General features: G+C 42.5%; 1 protein-coding gene across 2 annotated transcripts in view; it reads right to left on the bottom strand.

Moving 5' to 3' along the window:
* LOC125455781 (MAPK/MAK/MRK overlapping kinase-like) overlaps window positions 1-19,091 on the bottom strand; it is a 126,023-nt gene extending 106,932 nt beyond the window's left edge. For both annotated transcript variants that reach the window (XR_009446231.1, XM_059649097.1), the window contains exons 1-3: window positions 18,605-19,091; window positions 8,482-8,571; window positions 3,350-3,420 (exon numbers count right to left, since the gene is read on the bottom strand). Coding sequence is in view for 1 of the 2 variants with exons in the window: in XM_059649097.1 (XP_059505080.1) it covers window positions 3,350-3,420; window positions 8,482-8,571; window positions 18,605-18,624 (181 nt within the window). In the remaining variant the exon portion in view is untranslated. The remainder of the gene's footprint in view (window positions 1-3,349; window positions 3,421-8,481; window positions 8,572-18,604) is intronic.
* Between the last annotated feature and the right edge of the window lie 1,788 nt (window positions 19,092-20,879).

Below are 20,879 nucleotides of genomic sequence, written 5' to 3'. Positions count from 1 at the left end.
GTGGTTTTTTCCTGTTTCTCCTGTCTCAGTGTTGTGATGTTACGTTGGTATGAACAGCTGTGTCTTCAATGGAGATCCCTCATCATCCAGAATCCACTCCTGAAGGTTTTTTGAAGAACATAATTTTGACTCAGAATAAAAGAGTCACAGTTGCTCCCAAGGAACTAAGGGCTCTTGCAGAATTCTTTTGCAGTAGTCACATGCAATCGGTGCTGAATGAATGGAATGTCCCTCTAGATCAAATAAGTCAACTGCTCTAATGCAGCCTCTTTAATCAGATCCATGATTGACCCTCCGGATTTGAGGTAATCACACCATGTTTCTGTGGTAGATTTTCCTCTTGACTTAATTTCGACAGTTGGTTTGGAACTCTGAACTCCCATGCCCCTGTGAATAAGGCATCCATCACACTCCTGACATAAATGATGGGCAGCAGATTGTAGCATCCTATGAAAGGCCCAGCTGATCCTTGAAATGACCAACTGGTGGAGAAGTTAAGCTATCTCTACTGTCAGAGGCAATGCGTGTCCACCAGATCATAACTGCTCCACAGATCCATAAGTATCTGTATTGTTAAATGTGGTCTTGGGAGACATTGATCTGAAAAGGTCCTGTGCACTGGTTGCACCTTAGTGCTCCTATACACCCACCAAAGGTTCCTCCTAATACAGCATTGTGTTGCTGATGTCCTCAATTTTCTGCCCATCACTCTCCTCCTAATTAAAACAAGCAAACTCTGAGCCCAAGTCATCCATATCCTTTTGCAGAGACAATCTTCAATATTAAGTGATTCCAATCCCTCACCTGCATTTGCCAGTGCTCAGTGCAAGGATCCCGGGAGAAAACCTCAGTTACTGATCTCTGCAGCATTCTTTCATATTAAAGCCATCTTAAAGGTACATTGGAATGCAATGACAACCCAGAGCTATCGTCAGTTAAAGGCAATAATCACTTCCTCTGTTCTCGCCTTATTTAAATTAGTGAGCTGCTAAAGCTCCTTGTGATCTCTGCACCTTCTACAGAATTCAACCATCGAACAAAGAAAATTCTAAATATAAACTGAAAAAAACTGCTGATGCTGTAAACCAGGAACAAAAACAAAGTTGCTGGAAAAGCTCAGCAGGTCTGTCAGCATCTGTGAAGGTAAAAAACAGAGTTAACGTTTCAGGTCTGAGGAAGGGTCACTGGACCCAAAACATTAACTCTGTTTTTCCCTTCACAGATGCAGGCAGATCTGCTGAGCTTTCCTAGCAACTTTGTTTTTGTTCCAAAAAAATATTTTTCTTAATGATCCTCAACAGTTTTAACTGAATGCTCTTTATCAGCTAGCAATTGCCATGCGACTTCCCAGCCATGCCCAGAAAACTGCCCAGGAGCGCAGATATATTCCAGCACGGTCTCAGTTAGCTTTCAAAGCCAACTGCATTGCACTCCCATGGTGTTGGCGGTGGTGTTGGGGGAACACAGTGTACACAGTCCTTATAGACAAAAACGGAGATAAACATAACACTGCTTCTAGTGCTCAGGACACCAGAGATCTTCAGTGGGCTTTGAGCCCTCACCTACTTCCAGTATGACCTGGGTGACACTTGTGCAAGTATTCCTGCATGCGTCAGAAGCCTCCTCACTGATGCTGCCATTTGATTGATTACACTCCCTTTTGAAGTGAGACCACAGGACATTCAAAGAACATGTTCAGCTGCAAGAGGAACCCAACACTAACATTAAAAGGGTATCAGTGATAATGGGAACTGCAGATGCTGGAAAATCCAAGATAACAGAGTGTGGAGCTGGATGAACACAGCAGGCCAAGCAGCATCTCAGGAACACAAAAGCTGACATTTCGGGCCTAGACCCTTCATCAGAGCTCTCTCTGATAAAGGGTCTAGGCCCGAAACGTCAGCTTTTGTGCTGCTGAGATGCTGCTTGGCCTGCTGTGTTCATCCAGCTCCACACTTTTAACTAACATTAAAAGGCTCAGGTCCAGGTGGCTTTGTGACAGTCACCAGGAGGTTGTCCAGCAGGTCATTTAACGGACACAATACTTCATAATGAATCTGCATTAGCATCTTCCTCTTTGCTGACCCTGTGTCTTCAGACCCCCACATAGCAAAATCCATTTGCAACCTCACCTTTGGATGGGCTTGCTGCATCCACGTGCATGCAGCAATTCACCACCACATGTGGATTCCAATTCCTCAAAAGCCTCTCAGGTAAATGTATTGCTGAGTTGGTGGATGGGAGCATCACTTCAAGTGAAGGGCCCTCTTCTTCCGTGCTATGTTGTTATTTTCTGTTCCATTAGGGGCTGCTCTGTCTAGTATGGCCATAGTTTTTGGGTGTCCAAGAGCAGAAGATCAAAGTAAAACAAAAAAGTGTTATGAAAAGTAGCAGGACCATGATCTCTCCAAATTAAAGTTTAGTAATCATGACAGAGGGCAGCAAGAAGGTGACTTGGGTGTTGAGAACAGATGCAAAGTAGTATAATTCTCAATTTTGTCAATGATGCTGAATGCCACAAGCTGACTATTGATTGAACAGCATTCAATACATTTTTGTAACTGTTCAGATACTGAAGCAATCCATGCATGGATAGAGCATCCAGGCTTGGACTAAATGGCAAATAAAATTTGCATTACAAGTGCCAAGGAATGACTATCTCCAAAGAATCTAATTACCATTCAATACGCTGAATCCTCCAGTAATATCCAGTGTGTTACCAATGAGCAGATTTGTATCTGGACCAGCCACATAAACACCCTACAAGAAGATTTAAGCCTGGAAAATCCAACAATAGGCAAGTCTTGTGGCTTATAGATGGACTGAGCGAATACTCTCAACTTACATGAATTGCAACTCCAAATTACACCAAAGATGCTTGGCACAACTGAGGACAAAGCTTGTTTGGCACCCCGTCCACCGACTTAAATATCGTGTGTGCCATTTACAAGATGGACGGGAAAAACATGCCAGAGCTCCTTCAACAACACTTTCCAAACCCTCTAATATTTAAAGGTGGGAACACTACCATCAGCACTTTTTCTCCCCCGACACAAAAACTCTCGATCTGGAAATTATAATTTCTTTACAGTCATTGAATCAAAATCCTGAAACTGCCTCCCTAGCAGCACAGTGGGCACACCTATTCCATAAAATCTATTGCAGTTCAAGGTGGTTCACTATCAGCTTCTCAAATGAAATCAGGAATGGGCAATAAGTGCTGACTTTAATACGTACATGATGCCAGGAATCATTTAAATACAATTATGGCGCATAAAATAACATAAGATTTTTAAATTTTTGACAAAGTTGCAATTCATCAAAAGGCAGACAATCTAATAGAACTGACCTCGTATGAGCTCATAGATATTCATATCCATTAGTTCACATATTAGAGCTAGTGACCCAGACTTTTTATCGCTGAAAAGAAAGAAAGAAAAACAAAACTAGTTACATTTATATGGATGTAATGGAAAAACATTTAAGAGAAAAATTATGAACCTTTTTATTTTAAATGTTTTCCTTACTGTTTCATTTTTGACTCTAATTTTAAGTGCAACTTGTTTAGATTGCAGCTGAGTGTTTAAAGTTTCACAGACCACTCACCTAAATTTCAATTCTCAAACTAGCAGTAATCTGACAGATAAACTGGTGCACAGGTAAAAAAGAATACCAATACACCTCAGAAGGCTATACATTTCATTACAGGAAAAGAAAACAAAAATTTATATTAAGAAATGTTAAGCACAAACTGTGCAAAAGCCGGTGGTAGCTTGTGAACAACTAAGGAGATACTTGGTAAATGAAGTATGAAATTATGTTCCTGGCATCTAATGGAAGACAAAAATGCAGGTCAACATCTCCACCCCAAAGGGTGGAGACCAACCCATCAGAGCAATGCCAGTGTAACCTCAGAGAACTCTTGCAAATTGATGCTTCCCTCTCTGATTGTCCCACCCAAATTATTCACGCATTCTTTTATTGCACATGACTTTGTAAGATCTTGTGGAATCATGAGAAGTCCCAGGTTCAAATCCCATCTGGTCTAGAAGGTGGTCATATGTCTGAACAGGTGGATTAAAAATATCTACAAATTTGATTTCTCCCTTTAGTTGTCCTTTTGAAATCATGCCTGTAATTTATTTTTCTTTCTACCTGCCGTTTGTCTGTAATAAATCCTAGTGCCGATGTGGAATTTCAAGATTTGAAACATCAGATCTTTTTTTCCTTTATAGATCTTGCCCGAAACAGAAGCTGAACATAAATCAGGATTTTCAAACTTTAGACATACATGAAATACTTTACATATTTATTTCACATTAGAAAGAAACCTCTGAGCAACCTGATGTGCAATTATTTTGCACTTCATAGTGACTGGCTCAAAAGCAAAACTGGCCCATCGCATTTAACTACATCTCATTGGAGTTAAAATGATCTCCCTGCCATAGACAATGCAGTAAAGTACGCATTCATTATTAGCATAACGTTAAAAGGTTTTTTTTAAAAAGCAGAAGCAAGAGGCTCTTCTTGCTCTGGCACTTGTATGATACCATCCTTCAGCCAGATGTACAGGCAGTCTACTTGCAGCTTTGACAGTGCTTTGAGCTAATACAATCAATTCCCTTCTGATAATGAGCTGGAGAACATCTTGCTGCAGGTCACCCAGGTGAATAGTCAAAATTACAATACAATGAATGGCCTGGACAGAGTAAATGTTGTGAAGATGCTTCCATTGGTAGGAGAGACTAGGACTCAAGGACACATTGCCCTTTTAGGCCAGAGATAAGGAGAAACTTCTTTAGCCAGAGAGTGGAGAATCTATGGAATTCACTGCCACAGAAGGCTGTGGAGGCCAGGTCATTGAGTGTATTTAAGATGGGGATAGATAGGTTCTTGATTTTCAAGGGGATGAAAGATTGTAGGGAGAAAGTGGGAGAATGGGGTTGAGAAACTTATAACCCATGATTGGATGGCAGAGCAAACTTGATGGGCTGAATGCCTAATGTCTGCTCCTTTGCCTTATGATCATTCAGAATTTGCAAGGCTGCAACTATTGTGCACATGAAACCGTAAGCCTGTTTGTTGCACTGTTACCTCAGACTGGTGAAACTGCTTTTATGGCCAAAGGAACCTTTACAAAAGGTCTGTAAGATCACGCTACTTTTGCTGGAGACAAAGTTCTTCAATCGCTCTGCAAGCAAGTACGCAGTATATCACTTGTTCTTCGGTCTTACTCCAGAAAATTCCTGTTCAAAGATGTCTGAAGTACAGCATTTATGTACATATCTGCATGCTGCTAAACAGAGAGAGAAGTGTACTATGGTCTCCAACTTGGATGTTCATTGGTCTCCTGCTCTTAATCACCAGTAATGTTCAAGTCACCAGGTGAAAATTCAATCATCCGCTTACCTGTGTCAATGAGTTGCAAGTACCTGCGCTGGTGCATTAATCTGTAAAAGTCCTATGACAATGTCTCAGGTGAGTGACCTCCTTTGAATTGGCATTGTCCCCCTGGACCAGCTCCTATAGGACATTTCAGGGTCCATGGGAGACTAAGGCATGAATTAGAACTGAAGGATATGTATATTAAATGATCATTCAGCATGATCGTTAGCTGCTGACATTAAGATCACATTAGTTAGTATTGTGGGTTAATGTTTAATTCTGTCACGATGCCAGACACCCACATCTTCAAAGGTTTCTGACATTGAACAACTCTTCCCATGTCTCAGTTGCAAGTTGAAGTCCACTCACAGTTCTGTCTCTTCTTGTCATGCGCTTACCTCTACTCCAGGAAAGCAAGAAGGGACGTATTAGTGGTGATAATAATGACGATTCATTCAAGGTTATGACGAGGAGGATGAGAATAAGTCGAATGTCAAGTGAGGATATGAGGAAGTGGGCAGACAGAAGGATAGCTGTATCAGCAAGCTAAATCTGAGGAGTGATATGCCAGACTAGATTTGAGGCAGAAAGAGTGATGCACATCAGAATAAAAGGTGAATATGCTATTGAACTCATCTTTCCTGCCCTGCATTAACCATTAAACAATTTTAAGCAGTGAATTCCTGAGCAGAGGGCCACTCTTGCAACTGATGTTGAGTTCATTTTTTTTTCCCATGCTTCTTCCTCCCATTAGTAGGAAACCTAGGAAATGTCTTTAAAACAAGGCTATGAACGTAAGATCAATCTGCCAATCTTTTGTGGCGCTCCTCATTTTAAACCGTCAAATTGTGCACTTTATTTGTTCATGTGGAACATGTGCTGCTGGCTCAGCCGGAATTTATTGAAGATACATAAATGTACATAACCGTCTTGTTCATTCTTGAACTAGTCTATGGGGTGTATGGATACCCAGAGCGTTATTAGGAAGAAAAATCAAAATTGGCTGAAGACTGGTATCTGTGATTCTAGGGACCTCAAGATAAGACCAAGATAAATGACCCAATCAGCAGTGTAATGGAAGAAAGATACACACACTGTAGACTTTTTTTCATTGCATTGGACTCCCCCATCATTAAGGATGGGCATATCAGTGGAGCTGCTTCTTCTGTAGATGTTTAGTTCGCCATCATGAATCTCAAGTGAAAGTGGCAGTACTGAGGAGCTTCAATCTAATCCATTGGTCATGGGATCACTTAGGCCTCCCTATTACATGCGGTTTCTTCCATTTGGATTGCAGTAGTTCCAAATTTTGGCTTCATAAGATTGACACCTCATTTTTAGGTATGCTAAGTGATGCTCATGCAATCCCTGCACTTTTCTTGAAACAGGGTTCTCAGTATAGTAATAATGGGAAATATGTCAGAACATGAGATTACATATTGGGATTAAAACAATTCTCTCTCGTGGATGCCCAGTAATGAGCTACTTGAAATGTTCAATGTCTGTTACATTTAACACAATAGTAGTCTCACACAAAACCATGTAAGAAGATGGACTTTCCGTCCACAATGATTGACTGAGATGGCCACTCCTACCAATACTGTGACAGATGAATGCATCTACAACAGGAGGATTAACAAGAAAATGGTCACCACCATTATTCCATCTTGTTGATTTGCTCACCACTGCCAGAGATCCGAATTGTCATCCATGTCTTTAGGACTTGACCAGCATTGTCAGGAGTAGCATGATCGTGGCATTTTTTTTTAGAAACCAACACTCACACCAAATTGAACTTCCTTGTCTTTCACAAGCCTAGGGTTTAAATTTAATTCTGGCTTCAATTCCTTCTCTTGAGATTCTGTTAGCCTCTTCCTAGAGCTTTCAGACAACAGCACTACAACATTTTCAGCTCAAATAGCCCATTTAAAGTTTTAACCAAACACCTCTGGTCTGGAACTTTGAAAGTAAACTCCTTACTCTGAGGTAATCTTTTTCTTAACAGTAGTACTATTACCTCCCTTTCTCAGCAGCAAATGCTTTACACATCCAACTTCAGCTAAGACTTGTGTAAACTGCTCTGAAATGAAACTAGAAAGTTTTCTTTTGCTTTCCAATCCTCCAAAATTATAGAATCTTCTATCTGAAGGGCCTAATCCACTACAGTGTATTTTCTCTTTGCTCAAACTCTCCCAACATAAACTAACACCCTTACATTCTCAAGAGGGGTTATTCTAATTGAATGACAAGATTACATGATAGGTCAAATGGCCTACGTTTGCTCCTATTTTGTCTGTTTACACCTGACAAAGCTATCATTTATGGTTTAGTGTGGATTGCTGAGAATTTCAGGAAGGCATAGGTGCAACTTAATCAAGTAAGTATGATCGATGCTCACTCAGTAGATGCTTAAACTGCAGTGGCCCAAATTAGCAATGGGGGTGGTGAGGCCTGAAAAACAACCAAAAGTTCTCGTACTTTGAACTTTAAAAATCAGAAACATGAGGACAGAACTAGTTCTCATTGTCTATCCTCTTCCCAACCAAGTCATGTCCCCTCAGCTGGCGTCCAGTCAAGGCTGAAACATAAATAATGATGAATTTGCAAGATACTGGAGGCAATTTTGCTGCAAAGCCAGAAATCCAGCAAGCAGTCAATGTCTCCGTAGAGGGCAGAAAAAAACAGAGCAAAACGGTGGGACTTTTCAAAACATTCATTATACAGCAATGAAAACAGTAATTCCCAAGTGTATTTCACATTTTAAACATTCTCTGAAACAACAGCTTAAAAATAAGGTTAGATATTTGTTAGGATTGCTTTACATAAAGTATAATTCTTAGAAAACAGTGGACAAGTGGTACTACCCATTGATTAGAAACAGATAAACAATGTTGCATTTATAACTGATAATAAAACAGCCATATTCACATAAATATTCTAAATATTGTGCAGCATTAAAGAGGCTACTTACTGATACTATATATCATAAATGTAAAACATTCCACAGATTAAGATATTTTTAGCAAGTCATGGGAAGGCATATAAATCTTGTTCATGAATAAATTTAATTATAGCGTGTAATGAAGCAACACTTACTAGGCTACTTCATGTAACTGAAGAATATTAGGATGTAAACTCAGTCTGCGCATTGCTTGAATTTCACGTAGATTGTTCACTTGCTCCATGCTGATTACAAAATTTGAACAAGACAATGATTACCTGGGTGTTTTCAATTATTAGATAGCATGAGATTACAATTTATAAATTTCAACACAACCTCAAATTCTATTTGAACTCTTGTTTTTAAAGCATCTCAAATGTCTAATTTCTTTTGTCAACAAAAACTGCATTTTAAACTTTTTGTACTAGTTACAATTGACAACATACTCAGTGCCTGATGTAGTGCCAATTTTAGCTGCCATATTGCACACCATAAGTTGACACAGGTGTTCACTTAAGGAGCAGGTGTAGACCATTCAGCAGTTCCTCACGACTGCTACACCACTTGATACTCTCATGGCTGGTTTCATCTCAGCCTCAACTCCCCTTTCCTGCCTGCTCCCTCTAACCCTTCAACCTATTACTAATTAAAATCTGTCTGTCTCCTCAAATTTATGCAATGTCCCAGCATCCACCACACTCTGGTGTACTATATTGTACAGATTTGGAAGCCATTCACCCAGAAAAAAAATCTTGAGTTTTGGTTTTTCTAGTTACCGTTTCTGTGATTTTTTAAAAAAATGTCTGGTTTGTAACTCAGCTCTACAGATTAGGAAGAAAATTATAGATCTTCCAGCCCATCATCAGCTGAATAACTCAAAGAACTGATGAGATTAGTGGCAATGGGGAATGTTAAAGCCCAGGCTTAGTAAACTCAGCACAGTTGTGATAACATCCTGCATTATCCTGCTGCTTCACACTTCTCATAGCAGCAAGTGGGAGCGAAGTAAATTCGTAAATTTATTTTGTACCAGTTTTGACTGAATCTTCCTTACAAACTTAGCCAACATAAAGTGAGGTCAGAAAGAATCGAAGGATGTCATGACTCAGCATTAGTTCTACAATTTGAAGGGACTCGGGACAAAAGGTAGGGAACTGGAGGCTAGGAATAAGAGTTTGGGACTTGACCTGTGGAAGACAAAAGAAAACACCAGAAAAACAAGTTAATAAAATGTGAGGCTGGATGAACACAGCAGGCCAAGCAGCATCTCAGGAGCACAAAAGCTGACGTTTCGGGCCTAGACCTTTCATCAGAGAGGGGGATGGGGTGAGGGTTCTGGAATAAGTAGGGAGAGAGGGGGAGGCGGACCGAAGATGGAGAGAAAAGAAGATAGGTGGAGAGAGTATAGGTGGGGAGGTAGGGAGGGGATAGGTCAGTCCAGGGAAGACGGACAGGTCAAGGAGGTGGGATGAGGTTAGTATGTAGATGGGGGTGCGGCTTGGGGTGGGAGGAAGGGATGGGTGAGAGGAAGAACAGGTTAGGGAGGCAGAGACAGGTTGGACTGGTTTTGGGATGCAGCGGGTGGAGGGGAAGAGCTGGGCTGGTTGTGTGGTGCAGTGGGGGGAGGGGACGAACTGGGCTGGTTTAGGGATGCAGTTGGGGAAGGGGAGATTTTGAAACTGGTGAAGTCCACATTGATACCATTAGGCTGCAGGGTTCCCAGGCGGAATATGAGTTGCTGTTCCTGCAACCTTCGGGTGGCATCATTGTGGCACTGCAGGAGGCCCATGATGGACATGTCATCTAAAGAATGGGAGGGGGAGTGGAAATGGTTTGCGACTGGGAGGTGCAGTTGTTTGTTGCGAACTGAGCGGAGGTGTTCTGCAAAGCGGTCTCCAAGCCTCCGCTTGGTTTCCCCAATGTAGAGGAAGCCACACCGGGTACAGTGGATGCAGTATACCACATTGGCAGATGTGCAGGTGAACCTCTGCTTAATGTGGAATGTCATCTTGGGGCCTGGGACAGCAACTCATATTCCGCCTGAGAACCCTGCAGCCTAATGGTATCAATGTGGACTTCACCAGTTTCAAAATCTCCCCTTCCCCAACTGCATCCCTAAACCAGCCCAGTTCGTCCCCTCCCCCCACTGCACCATACAACCAGCCCAGCTCTTCCCCTCCACCCACTGCATCCCAAAACCAGTTCAACCTGTCTCTGCCTCCCTAACCGGCTCTTCCTCTCACCCATCCCTTCCTCCCACCCCAAGCCGCACCCCCATCTACCTACTAACCTCATCCCACCTCCTTGACCTGTCTGTCTTCCCTGGACTGACCTATCCCCTCCCTACCTCCCCACCTACACTCCCTCCACCTATCTTCTTTACTCTCCATCTTTGGTCCGCCTTCCCCCCTCTCCCTATTTATTCCAGAACCCTCACCCCATCCCCCTCTCTGATGAAGGGTCTAGGCCTGAAACGTCAGCTTTTGTGCTCCTGAGATGCTGCTTGGCCTGCTGTGTTCATCCAGCCTCACATTTTATTATCTTGGATTCTCCAGCATCTGCAGTTCCCATTATCTCAGAAAAACAAGTTAGTTGCTGCATATTGGGCCTACAGAAAACTTGCTGTATCATTGACAACAAAGTGTGGAGCTGGCTGAACACAGCAGGCCAAGCAGCATCTTTGGAGCACAAACCGTCACAGCCTAGACAATAGGAGGTATAGAGTTGGAAAGCTGCCATTGTGCGCTAAAAGTGGCAAGTATGACTATACCCAACTCCAACAGGTAGGAAACCCATGATCAGCAGGCACTTTGACTCGGAGGTCAAAAGACCCTATTATGGCTCTTACAAGGGCCTTAATGTCAATAAGTGAGATTCCCTATTTTGCATAGAAGAATATAAAGGCAACTTATTATCTAAATGGAGATAAACATTGGTGCTTGGGTACAGAGGGTTCTGGATGTGCTTATACACAAATTGCAGTAAACTAGTATGCAGGTAATACGGAAGTAAAGTAGAATTTTGGCACTCATTACTAAAGGAACAGACTGTAAAAGTGCGTAAGTGTTACTGCAATTGTACAAAGCATTAGTGAGACTGTGTCTGGTGTATTAGTTGAAGTTTTGGTCCCCTTAAAGGATGTAGTTGCATTGGAGGCAGTAGAAAGGAGATTCATTGAATCTAGAGGTGAGGTATTTTGACTTGTGAAGATATTATAGGCCTGAATTGTATACTTTCTGGAGTTTGGAAGAATGAGAGGAAATCCAATTCAGGTATACCTGATGCTAAAGGAGACTGACAAAGTAGATGTGGAGGATGTTTCCTCTCATGGGGTAAGAACAAGAGGTCATAGTTTTAAGATAAGGGATAGCAGATATGAAACACAGATGAAGGGAAATTCCTTCTCTCAAAGGGTCTCGAATGTGTAGTTTGATGGATGCAGGGTCATTGAGTAAACTTACTCATATTTTTGAATTAGTAACTGGTTAATGGGTTTTGGGAGACAGATAGGAAAGTGGAGTTGCGGCTAAACTAGATGAGCTGAACTGTCTGTTCCTGCTCCTGGTTAAAGTATAGCAAACACAAATTAATAGAATAGATGCAAATGTGAAGAACAGGCCTTCCTACATGTCATGATCTGGGGTTTTCCCAATCTCTTGCTCTTAAACTCGGGGGTGGGGAGTGGGGGGTCAATTACAGACAACAGCTGTCAGGATTTCAAAAAGAAAACTGCTGGACTGAAATACTTTCTGGCTTTGCTGTGTTTTGGGATTGAAGTTTATGTTTTTCTAGAAATTCAATTGACGTAGAAACTGTTGGGAGTTGCAGTTCAGCTTTAGTTTTGGAGAGATGCTGATAATGAGCGAACCCAGGAGAAGCATTCTAAAATCCAGCAGCTCTGGGAGCAGGATCAGGGAACAACTCTGGGAGTGCTGCGACCACTTGGTTAGTCTGATGGATGATCCCTCAGGTTCAGAGGTGGCTTTGCAAAGGAAGAGAAAGTCCAAATCAGGCTCTTTGCAGAGGACACTGAGCTGGCTTCGATTATCAGGTTGGAAGCAAGCCTCATTAAAGCAGAGAAAGGATTTTCAAAGTTCAGGTGAGCTGCTTTGCTCTTTTGCTCTCTCCTGGGAGCCCAAACAGTGCATACAATTACACCCTATTAAAAGAAGCCCAAAGTAATTAATACCAAGCACACAATTTCTTTCTCTAGGAACAGTCAAGACCATGATGACCTTCAGTCCCTGTATGTGAACAATGATAAGGTCAAATCAAAAATCTTTGACTGTCTTCGGCATTCATTCCCACAGCAGACTGCTACTGCGTGCGGGGAACTTGATCAGAGCCCAGCGTAAGCTGTTCTCCAGGTTCTGTCCTTACTGACCTTGCTTGTGCATACTGGGCAACTCTGCCACTCTCTGGAAGTAAGATTTCTGCAAATAACCTATTCCTGTTTATTTGTCTGCACAAGCCATCTCAAGGCAGAATTGGGTGTGCATAGCAAATCATTTGAGGTGACGTAACACATCTGTGTCTGTGTCCTAAACGGTCCAAGCTCCAGAGTTGGGGTCAAGGTGTTTTGAAACATTGGGCAGGGGAGGGTGTTGGGGCATAGAGAATTGATTGTTGAGTTTGTGTGATGTTTCTTTTTGAATGTATTTAAATTGGCGTCAAATGTGAAACACCCTGACAGGTTCATGTGAACAAGGTCACTCATGGATGAAAACTAATAATGACTAGATTTGACTTGAGGTGTCATCTGGCCTCTACATGACACAGAGAAAAGGATCAAATCCAAAGCAACACATTTATCTGAATGGTCAAAAGGAGATCATTTTGATTGTAAGTTGCAACTTTGACAAACTAAATCTGTGGAGTTTGGTGCATCACCTCCAATGACCGCTTTTGAGTGAAACATTGGTGATTTTATGAGGAATTTGGCCATTGGCAATGACAGAGAAAATCATGGAAGCAACAGTTAAAGGAAAACAATTTGATGAAGCAGCCATTGAGCTATGATGCGAATGTTGGTCAGATCATTTTCCACACTGCCTAATCTCTGAATGCAGGCTACTTTTGCAGATGACAAAAATTGATGGTGTAATGGACAGTGAAGAAGGTTATCTAAGGATATAACGAGATCTTGACAGCTGGGCCAATGGCTGAGGAGTGGCTGATAGAGTTTAATGCAGACAAATGCAAGGAGTTGCATTTTCGTAAGGCAAACCATGGCAGAACTTACACAGTTAATGGTAAATTGCTGGGGGGGGGGGGTGTGTGTGTGTGTGTGTGGTGGTGGTGGTGGTGTTGTCAAATTTAGAGACCTGGGGTACAGGTACATAGTTCCTTGAAAGTGATGTCACAGATAGATAGATTGGTGAAGAAGACATTTGACATGCTTGCCTTCATTGGTCAGAGTCTGGAGCACAAGAGTTGGGACATCATGTTGCAGCTGTACAGGGCATAATATATCTTCTTAAATAAGGGGACCAAACCTGCTCACAGTGCTCCAGATGGGAGCTCTCCAGCACCTTATATAGTTATAGCAAGACATGCCCACTCATCGTGTATAATGATTTCCAAATCTCTCTGTTCTGTTGTTCCCTGCAGTCATTATCCATTTACAGGTTGCCTGGATTTAAGAAGGATGTTATTCAACTGGAGAAGGTTTAAAAAGATTTACTAGGATGTTTCCAGGACTCTAGGGTTTGAGTTATAAGGAGAGGCTGGATAGGCTGGGCTAGTTTCACTGGTGTATGGTAAGTTAAAGGGATGATGACCTTATAAAAGTTTAAGATCATGAGGGGCATAGATAAGGTGAAAAGCTAAGGTCTTTTTCCTAGGGTGAGAGAATTCAAAACTAGAGGGCATATTTTTAAGGTGAAAATAGAAAGATTTAAGAAGGAACCTGAGCAGCAACCTTTTCCACACAGACGGTAGTTTGTATGTGGGATGACCTTCCAGAGGAAGTGTAGATCAGTTATAATTACAATATTTAGAAGATATTTGGATTGACACATGAATAAGTAAGGTTCAGAGGGATATGACCCAAATGCAGACAAGTGGGACTAATTCAGTTTTAGAAACTTGGACAGCATGAACGAGTTGGGCTGAAGAATCTGTTTCCATGCTGTATGACTTTGATCTGATGGGACATCAGCTGTAGATTAGAAAAACACTAACATCTGGTCATGAGGTATCAAAAAAACACTTTGTTGACCAAGTAATATTATAGTGTCATTATGAAGGTGTGGCTGGGTTTCAAAAGCTACAATTACCTCAGCTTGGGTTTAGAGTTCACAGATTGATTAACTGTTTTAAAGCTAAAAACATTAGCTGTCTTTGGTATGGGGTTTGAATGAGGCTTAAAAAGAAACTAACCATGACATTTAAAAGCCATGGGTGAAGGAAGTTCATTTTTACAATAAAGTAGGTGGGAACACTGCATTAGATTCAGAAAATTATTTTTTCCATTTCTAAATGGGTCCTGAGGTCTGTCCACATGGATTCTGGCTGAGGGGCTATGGAGGGGCCATGGAGTTGGCATGTAAACATGGGTTGGTATGCAATGAGGATCATGAAATAGGAGTTGACATGGAAGATATACAGAATTATGTCTCCAAGTGGTCAGGGAGTAACGAAGGCTAGAGAGCTAAACAGGTTCTGACACAACTGGGACTAAAAGTTACAAGGAACTAAGGCAGAACTCATAACCATGCCAGATCTGATTCCATCGCACATTCATCACCCTGGAAAGAAAACTGCATACTAGTTTACTTTTAGCCAACCAGGGCCTAGCAAAATTAGAAAATTACCTATCTCAAAAGATACTTTAGTGAAGAAAATATGTAAACACATTTGAATCAGTCCAGAAAGACAGTTTATGACACTAATACCTACAATAGGCACATCATCTTATGAGAAAAAAACCTGAATGGGCTAGGCTTATATCAGTGGCTAAGAGGCAACTTGACTGAAACAAGAGATCCAGAGGGATCGTGACAAAATTCTTCTTGTGATTGGAATTAGAGGTCACAGTTTAAATATTAACACTTCACCTATTTTGAGGGGAGAATTTTCTTCCCCACCCATCCCCCGAGAAGCTTCGTCTGCAGTGAAATTACCGTCCTTGAATATACCTATTTCTGCCTTATTAAAAATAAATACAGGGGGTAAAAGGCTTACTAGGAATAGATAGAAATGTGGAGTGATCAAATCAGCCATGATCTTACTGGAGCAAGCTTGAGGGTCAAATGACCCACTCCTGTTTCTAATTCACATTTCAGTAGCGAAAATCTGGCTTTAAATTTTGGATTACCATGTCAAAAAGTAGTTCCGAGGAAGGGTCACCAGACTCGAAACTCTGTTTTCTCCTCCACAGATGCTGCCAGGCCTGCTGAGGTTTTCCAGCAACTTGGTTTTTGTTCAAAAGTAGCCAGACTGAATTTATTCAAATCAAGGCCATGAGCACATGATAAAATTAACAGGCTCTTTTCTGTTAAGCTAGGCTGAGTCTACGTCCATTGCACCCCTCTCCAGCCCTGCTGGTACTAATTTTCTAACTATCGTTAGTCTAGTCTGTACTATGCACCATCTCAGTATCGCCAGTTCATGCCTGCACATTGCCTCCCACCCCTCCCCAACCCACATTTCATCCACACTGGAATTGGATACTCCAGCCTTGCCAAATACTACTTCTTGGGCTCTTGAAAGGAAAAAAAAGAGTAAATTTGCAAATGATACATAAAGGTCCAATTCATAAAGTATTTTTCATCAATGAAGCCCCAGTCTGCCCAATACATTAACTCTATTTGTCGGTTCTAATTTTTTTTTAAAAAATTGATTTGTCCCACTGGTTTACCCATCCTGCCCCAACCCAAAATTCTAAGAGAGCTCCCCATGTTAATCCCTAACCATGTTTCCACGGTCCCAGCTGCTATGAAACTGTTGCCATAGTTGGGAAAAGGGGGTGGCCATGGGCACCCACATGGGCCCAAGCTATGCCTGCCTCTTTGTAGGTTACGTGGAACAGTCCCTCTTCCGCACCTACACAGGCCCCAAACCCCACCTCTTCCTCCGTTACATTGATGACTGTATCGGCGCCACCTCTTGCTCCCAACAGGAGCTCGAACAGTTCATCCACTTCACCAACACCTTCCACCCCAACTTCCAGTTTACCTGGGCCATCTCCAACACATCCCTAACCTTCCTGGATCTCTCAGTCTCCATCTCAGGTAGCCAGCTAGAAACTGATGTCCATTTCAAGCCCACCGACTCCCACAGCTACCTAGAATACACCTCCTCCCATCCATCCTCCTGCAAAAATTCCATCCCCTATTCCCAATTCCTTCGCCTCCGCCGCATCTGCTCCCAGGATTAGGCATTCCACTCCCACACATTCCAGATGTCCACATTCTTCAAGGGCCGCAATTTTGCCCCCACAGTGGTCGAGAACGCCCTTGACGGTGTCTCCCATATTTCCCGCAACACATCCCTCACACCCCGCCCCCACCACAACCGCCCCAAGAGGATCCCCCTCGTCCTCACGTACCACCCCACTAACTTCCGGATACAACGTATCATCCTCCGACACTTCCGCCATCTACAATCCGACTCCACCACCCAAGACATTTTTCCATCCCCACCCTTGTCTGCCTTCTGGAGAGACCACTCTCTCCATGGCTCCCTTGTCTGCTCCACACTCTCCTCCAACCCCACCACACCTGGCACCTTCCCCTGCAACCGCAGGAAGTGCTACACTTGCCCCCACACCTCCTCCCTCACCCCCATCCCAGGCCCCAAGATGACTTTCCATATTAAGCAGATGTTCACCTGCACATCTGCCAAGGTGGTATACTGTATCCACTGTACCCAGTGTGGCTTCCTCTACATTGGGCAAACCAAGCGGAGGCTTGGGGACCGCTTTGCAGAACACCTCCGCTCAGTTCGCAATAAACAACTGCACCTCCCAGTCGTGAACCATCTTAACTCCCCCTCCCATTCCTTAGACGACATGTCCATCATGGGCCTCCTGCAGGGCCACAATGATGCCACCCGAAGGCTGCAGGAACAGCAACTCATATTCCGCTTGGGAACCCTGCAGCCACGTGGTATCAATGTGGACTTCACAAGCTTCAAAATCTCCCCTTTGCCCACCGCATCCCAAAACCAGTCCAGCTTGTCCCCGCCTCCCTAACCTGTTCTTCCACTCACCTATCCCCTCCACCCACCTGAAGCCGCACCTCCATTTCCTACCTATTAATCTCATCCCACCTCCTTGACCTATCCCCTCCCTACCTTCTCACCTATACTCTCCTCTCCACCTATCTTCTTTTCTCTCCATCTTCGGTCAGCCTCACCCTCTCTCCCTGTTTATTCAAGAACCCTCACCCTATCCCCCTCTCTGATGAAGAGTCTAGGCCCGAAAAATCAGCTTTTGTGCTCCTGAGATGCTGCTTGGCCGGCTGTGTTCAACCAGCTTCACACTTTGTTATCTTGGTTCCGGTCCTTTTTCGCCTCGGAAATTTGCCATGCTTCCCTGATCTGATCACAGCAATGGTTACTGCCCTCTGGAGCAATTAAGCATGGGTGATAAATGCTTGCCCAGTCGCAGAAACCCAAATCCCGTGAATGAATAATAAAAAAAACACAAAAACAGAAATTATGTTAAAAAAAGACTCAGCAGGTCTGACGACATTGTGGAGAGAAAGCAATGTTTTGGTCCGATGACAATTTCTGTTTAAGTTTCTGATTTCCAGCTTCCGCAGTTCTTTGTTTGTTCTTTGTTTTTTCTTCGCTTTTTATTTTAAAATGGGTCAAATTACAAAAGTGGTTATATTGTTCGTATGTTTTATGAAGAAGTGTCATTTGGCCCAAAACGTTAACTCAGATTTCCCTCCACGAATGTTACTATGGCAGCAACCGGATTAAATAAATTTCGAATCATGACAGACACACTAGGACTGATCTTGAGAATTACAGATACAGCTAATTGATTTTAAAGATCATTTGCTTTCTCCGAGTTAAAAGGACCATATATACATTCCATTACATTAATGGTCACTATCAATAAGTAATTATTTTAAAATATCTTGCGGATAATCCGGCTTCATTGCAGTTAAGATATATTCGAATAAATTCTCATGACAGCTTTTAACAAATAAATAACAACTTCCATTGGCTAAGTTCGATTGAAATAGCTCCTTGGATTTAAAAAAAACATAATATTAAAATCTCTCAAAAAGGTAATTCCACCAGGCGATTATAAAACCAAGTTACCTTTCGATATGTTGTTTCATCTTTTTACAAGCGTAGTAGGTTCCATCTTTCAAGCTTTGCGCCTTCCAGACCTCCGAAAATGTCCCTTCGCCTATTTTAGATACTAGTCGATAGTCTTTTTTCAAAAGAAGAGTATTCAATTAAAGAATGCAACACTGGCTCACAACCGACCTGGACGGTTCCATGTTTTATTAAAATTTACACTGGTAGAGATCGCATCTCGTTCTTAACACTCGCTCAAATACCATACCCAGGTACACACAAGATGGCAGACCATCGCCGTGGAGCAAATGTACGACGACAGCACCCCCTTTTTCGGCTGTTCAGTTTCGTACTGTTTTTGTTACGTGATCATTTTAACTCGGCTCGTGGTTTTAAAATTATGACTACATGTCAGAAGTTAAATCCCCAATTTACTTTTCAGTATGAAACCGAGGTAGGGAATTCGAGCAGCAATTGACAGCGAGGACAGGCTGCTTGTCGCAATCTCACATCGTTGCCCTGGAAACCGGACACAGCTGTCCGTTGCTCTCAGCTCGAGCGGCTTTTGGGTCAGGACAAAAAAAACCTTCTCTCTGATCAGACTGTGCAATTTTCCTTAATTCGTAAGTCAGGTTTAAAAAAAAATCCTTACAGTTGATAGCAACAAACCCTTTGAACGTGTTCTTCTCTAAAACTGATCAATACTTTAAGGTGAGAGTGGCCCAGGTGGTTGCTCGCTCGCCCTACACTGAGGGCATTGGCACAATTTGAAGTGGCAACCTCATAACCATTGGGTTCAGCAGCCCATCTCATGTCCTCAGTTAGATGTGAATATCGCATATTTGTGCTGCCTTGTGGCTGATTCCAGCGGCCCAGTCTCTAAATAGATGACTTTTTTAAAAGAAAAGGCTGGATAGTTACTGCTTTTGGCAGTCATCCGTCTTATCTGGAATTAATTATAACTAAGGGTGATTTCACACCAACTGATTGTGGGCACCAATTGCTGTTTAGTCAAACGAAATGATCCTTCATGAAATGTGAAAGACTAACTTTTAGCAGTAAAAGTAATCTTGTGATGTCTGTTGTAGGAAAAGTTCTGGAAAGGATTATAAGACAGGATTTATAATCATCTAGCAAGCAACAATTTGATTGGAGATAGTCAACGTGGATTGTCAAGGGCAGGTCGTGTCTCAAAAAACCTCATTGAGTTTTTTGAGAAGGTGACCAAGCATGTGGATGAGGGTAGGGCAGTTGACGTGGTGTATGTGGACTTCAGTAAAGCCTTTGATAAGGTTCCACGTGGTAGGCAGTTGGAGAAAATGCGGAGGCATAGGATTGAGGGAAATTTAGCAGTGTGGATTAGAATCTGGCTTTCTGTAAGAAAGCAACGAGTTGAGGTTGATGGAAAATATTCAGCCTGGAGTCCGGTTACTAGTGGTGTGCCTCAACGATCTGTTTTGGGACCACTGCTATTTGTCATTTTTATAAATGACTTGGATGCAGGCATAGGTGGATGGGTTATTAAGTTTGCAGATGACACTAAAGTCGGTGGAGTAGTAGACAGTGTGGAAGAATGTAAGTTGCAGGGAGACTTGGATAAACTGCAGAATTGGGGTGAAAGGTGGCAAATGGAGTTCAATGTGGATAAATGTGAGGTGATTCACTTTGAGAAGAATAATAGGAAGGCAGAATACTGGGTCAATGGAAAGATTCTTGGTAGTGTGGATGTGCAGAGGGATCTTGGTGTCCATGTACATAGATCCTTGAAAGTTGCCACCCAGGTTGATAGTGCTGTTAAGAAGGCATACGGTGTGTTAGGTTTTATTGGTAGAGTGATTGAGTTCCGGAGCCGTGATGTCATGCTGCAAAACGCTAGTGCGGCCTCACTTGGAATATTGTGTACAGTTCTGGTCGCCCCATTATAGGAAGGATGTGGAACCATTGGAAAAGGTGCAGAGGAGATTTACCAGGATGTTGCCTGGTCTGGAGCGAAGGTCTTATGAGGAAAGGCTGAAGGATTTAGGTCTGTTCTCATTGGAGAGAAGGAGGCTAAGAGGGGATTTAATAGAGACATACAAGATGATCAGAGGATTAGATAGGGTGGACAGTGAGAGTCCTTTTCCTAGGATGATAACATTGGCTTGTACGAGGGGGCATAGCTGCAAATTGAGGAGTGATAGATTTAAGACAGATGTCAGAGGCAGGTTCTTTACTCAGAGAGTGGTAAGGGCATGGTATGCCCTGCCTGCCAATGTAGTTAACTCAGCCACATTAGGGGCATTTAAACAGTCCT

This window comes from Stegostoma tigrinum, chromosome 10, assembly GCF_030684315.1.
Source record: "Stegostoma tigrinum isolate sSteTig4 chromosome 10, sSteTig4.hap1, whole genome shotgun sequence".
In the NCBI taxonomy this organism is placed as follows: domain Eukaryota; kingdom Metazoa; phylum Chordata; class Chondrichthyes; order Orectolobiformes; family Stegostomatidae; genus Stegostoma; species Stegostoma tigrinum.
Note: the sequence above shows the minus strand (reverse complement) of the source record. Positions and strands in the feature narration are given on the sequence as shown.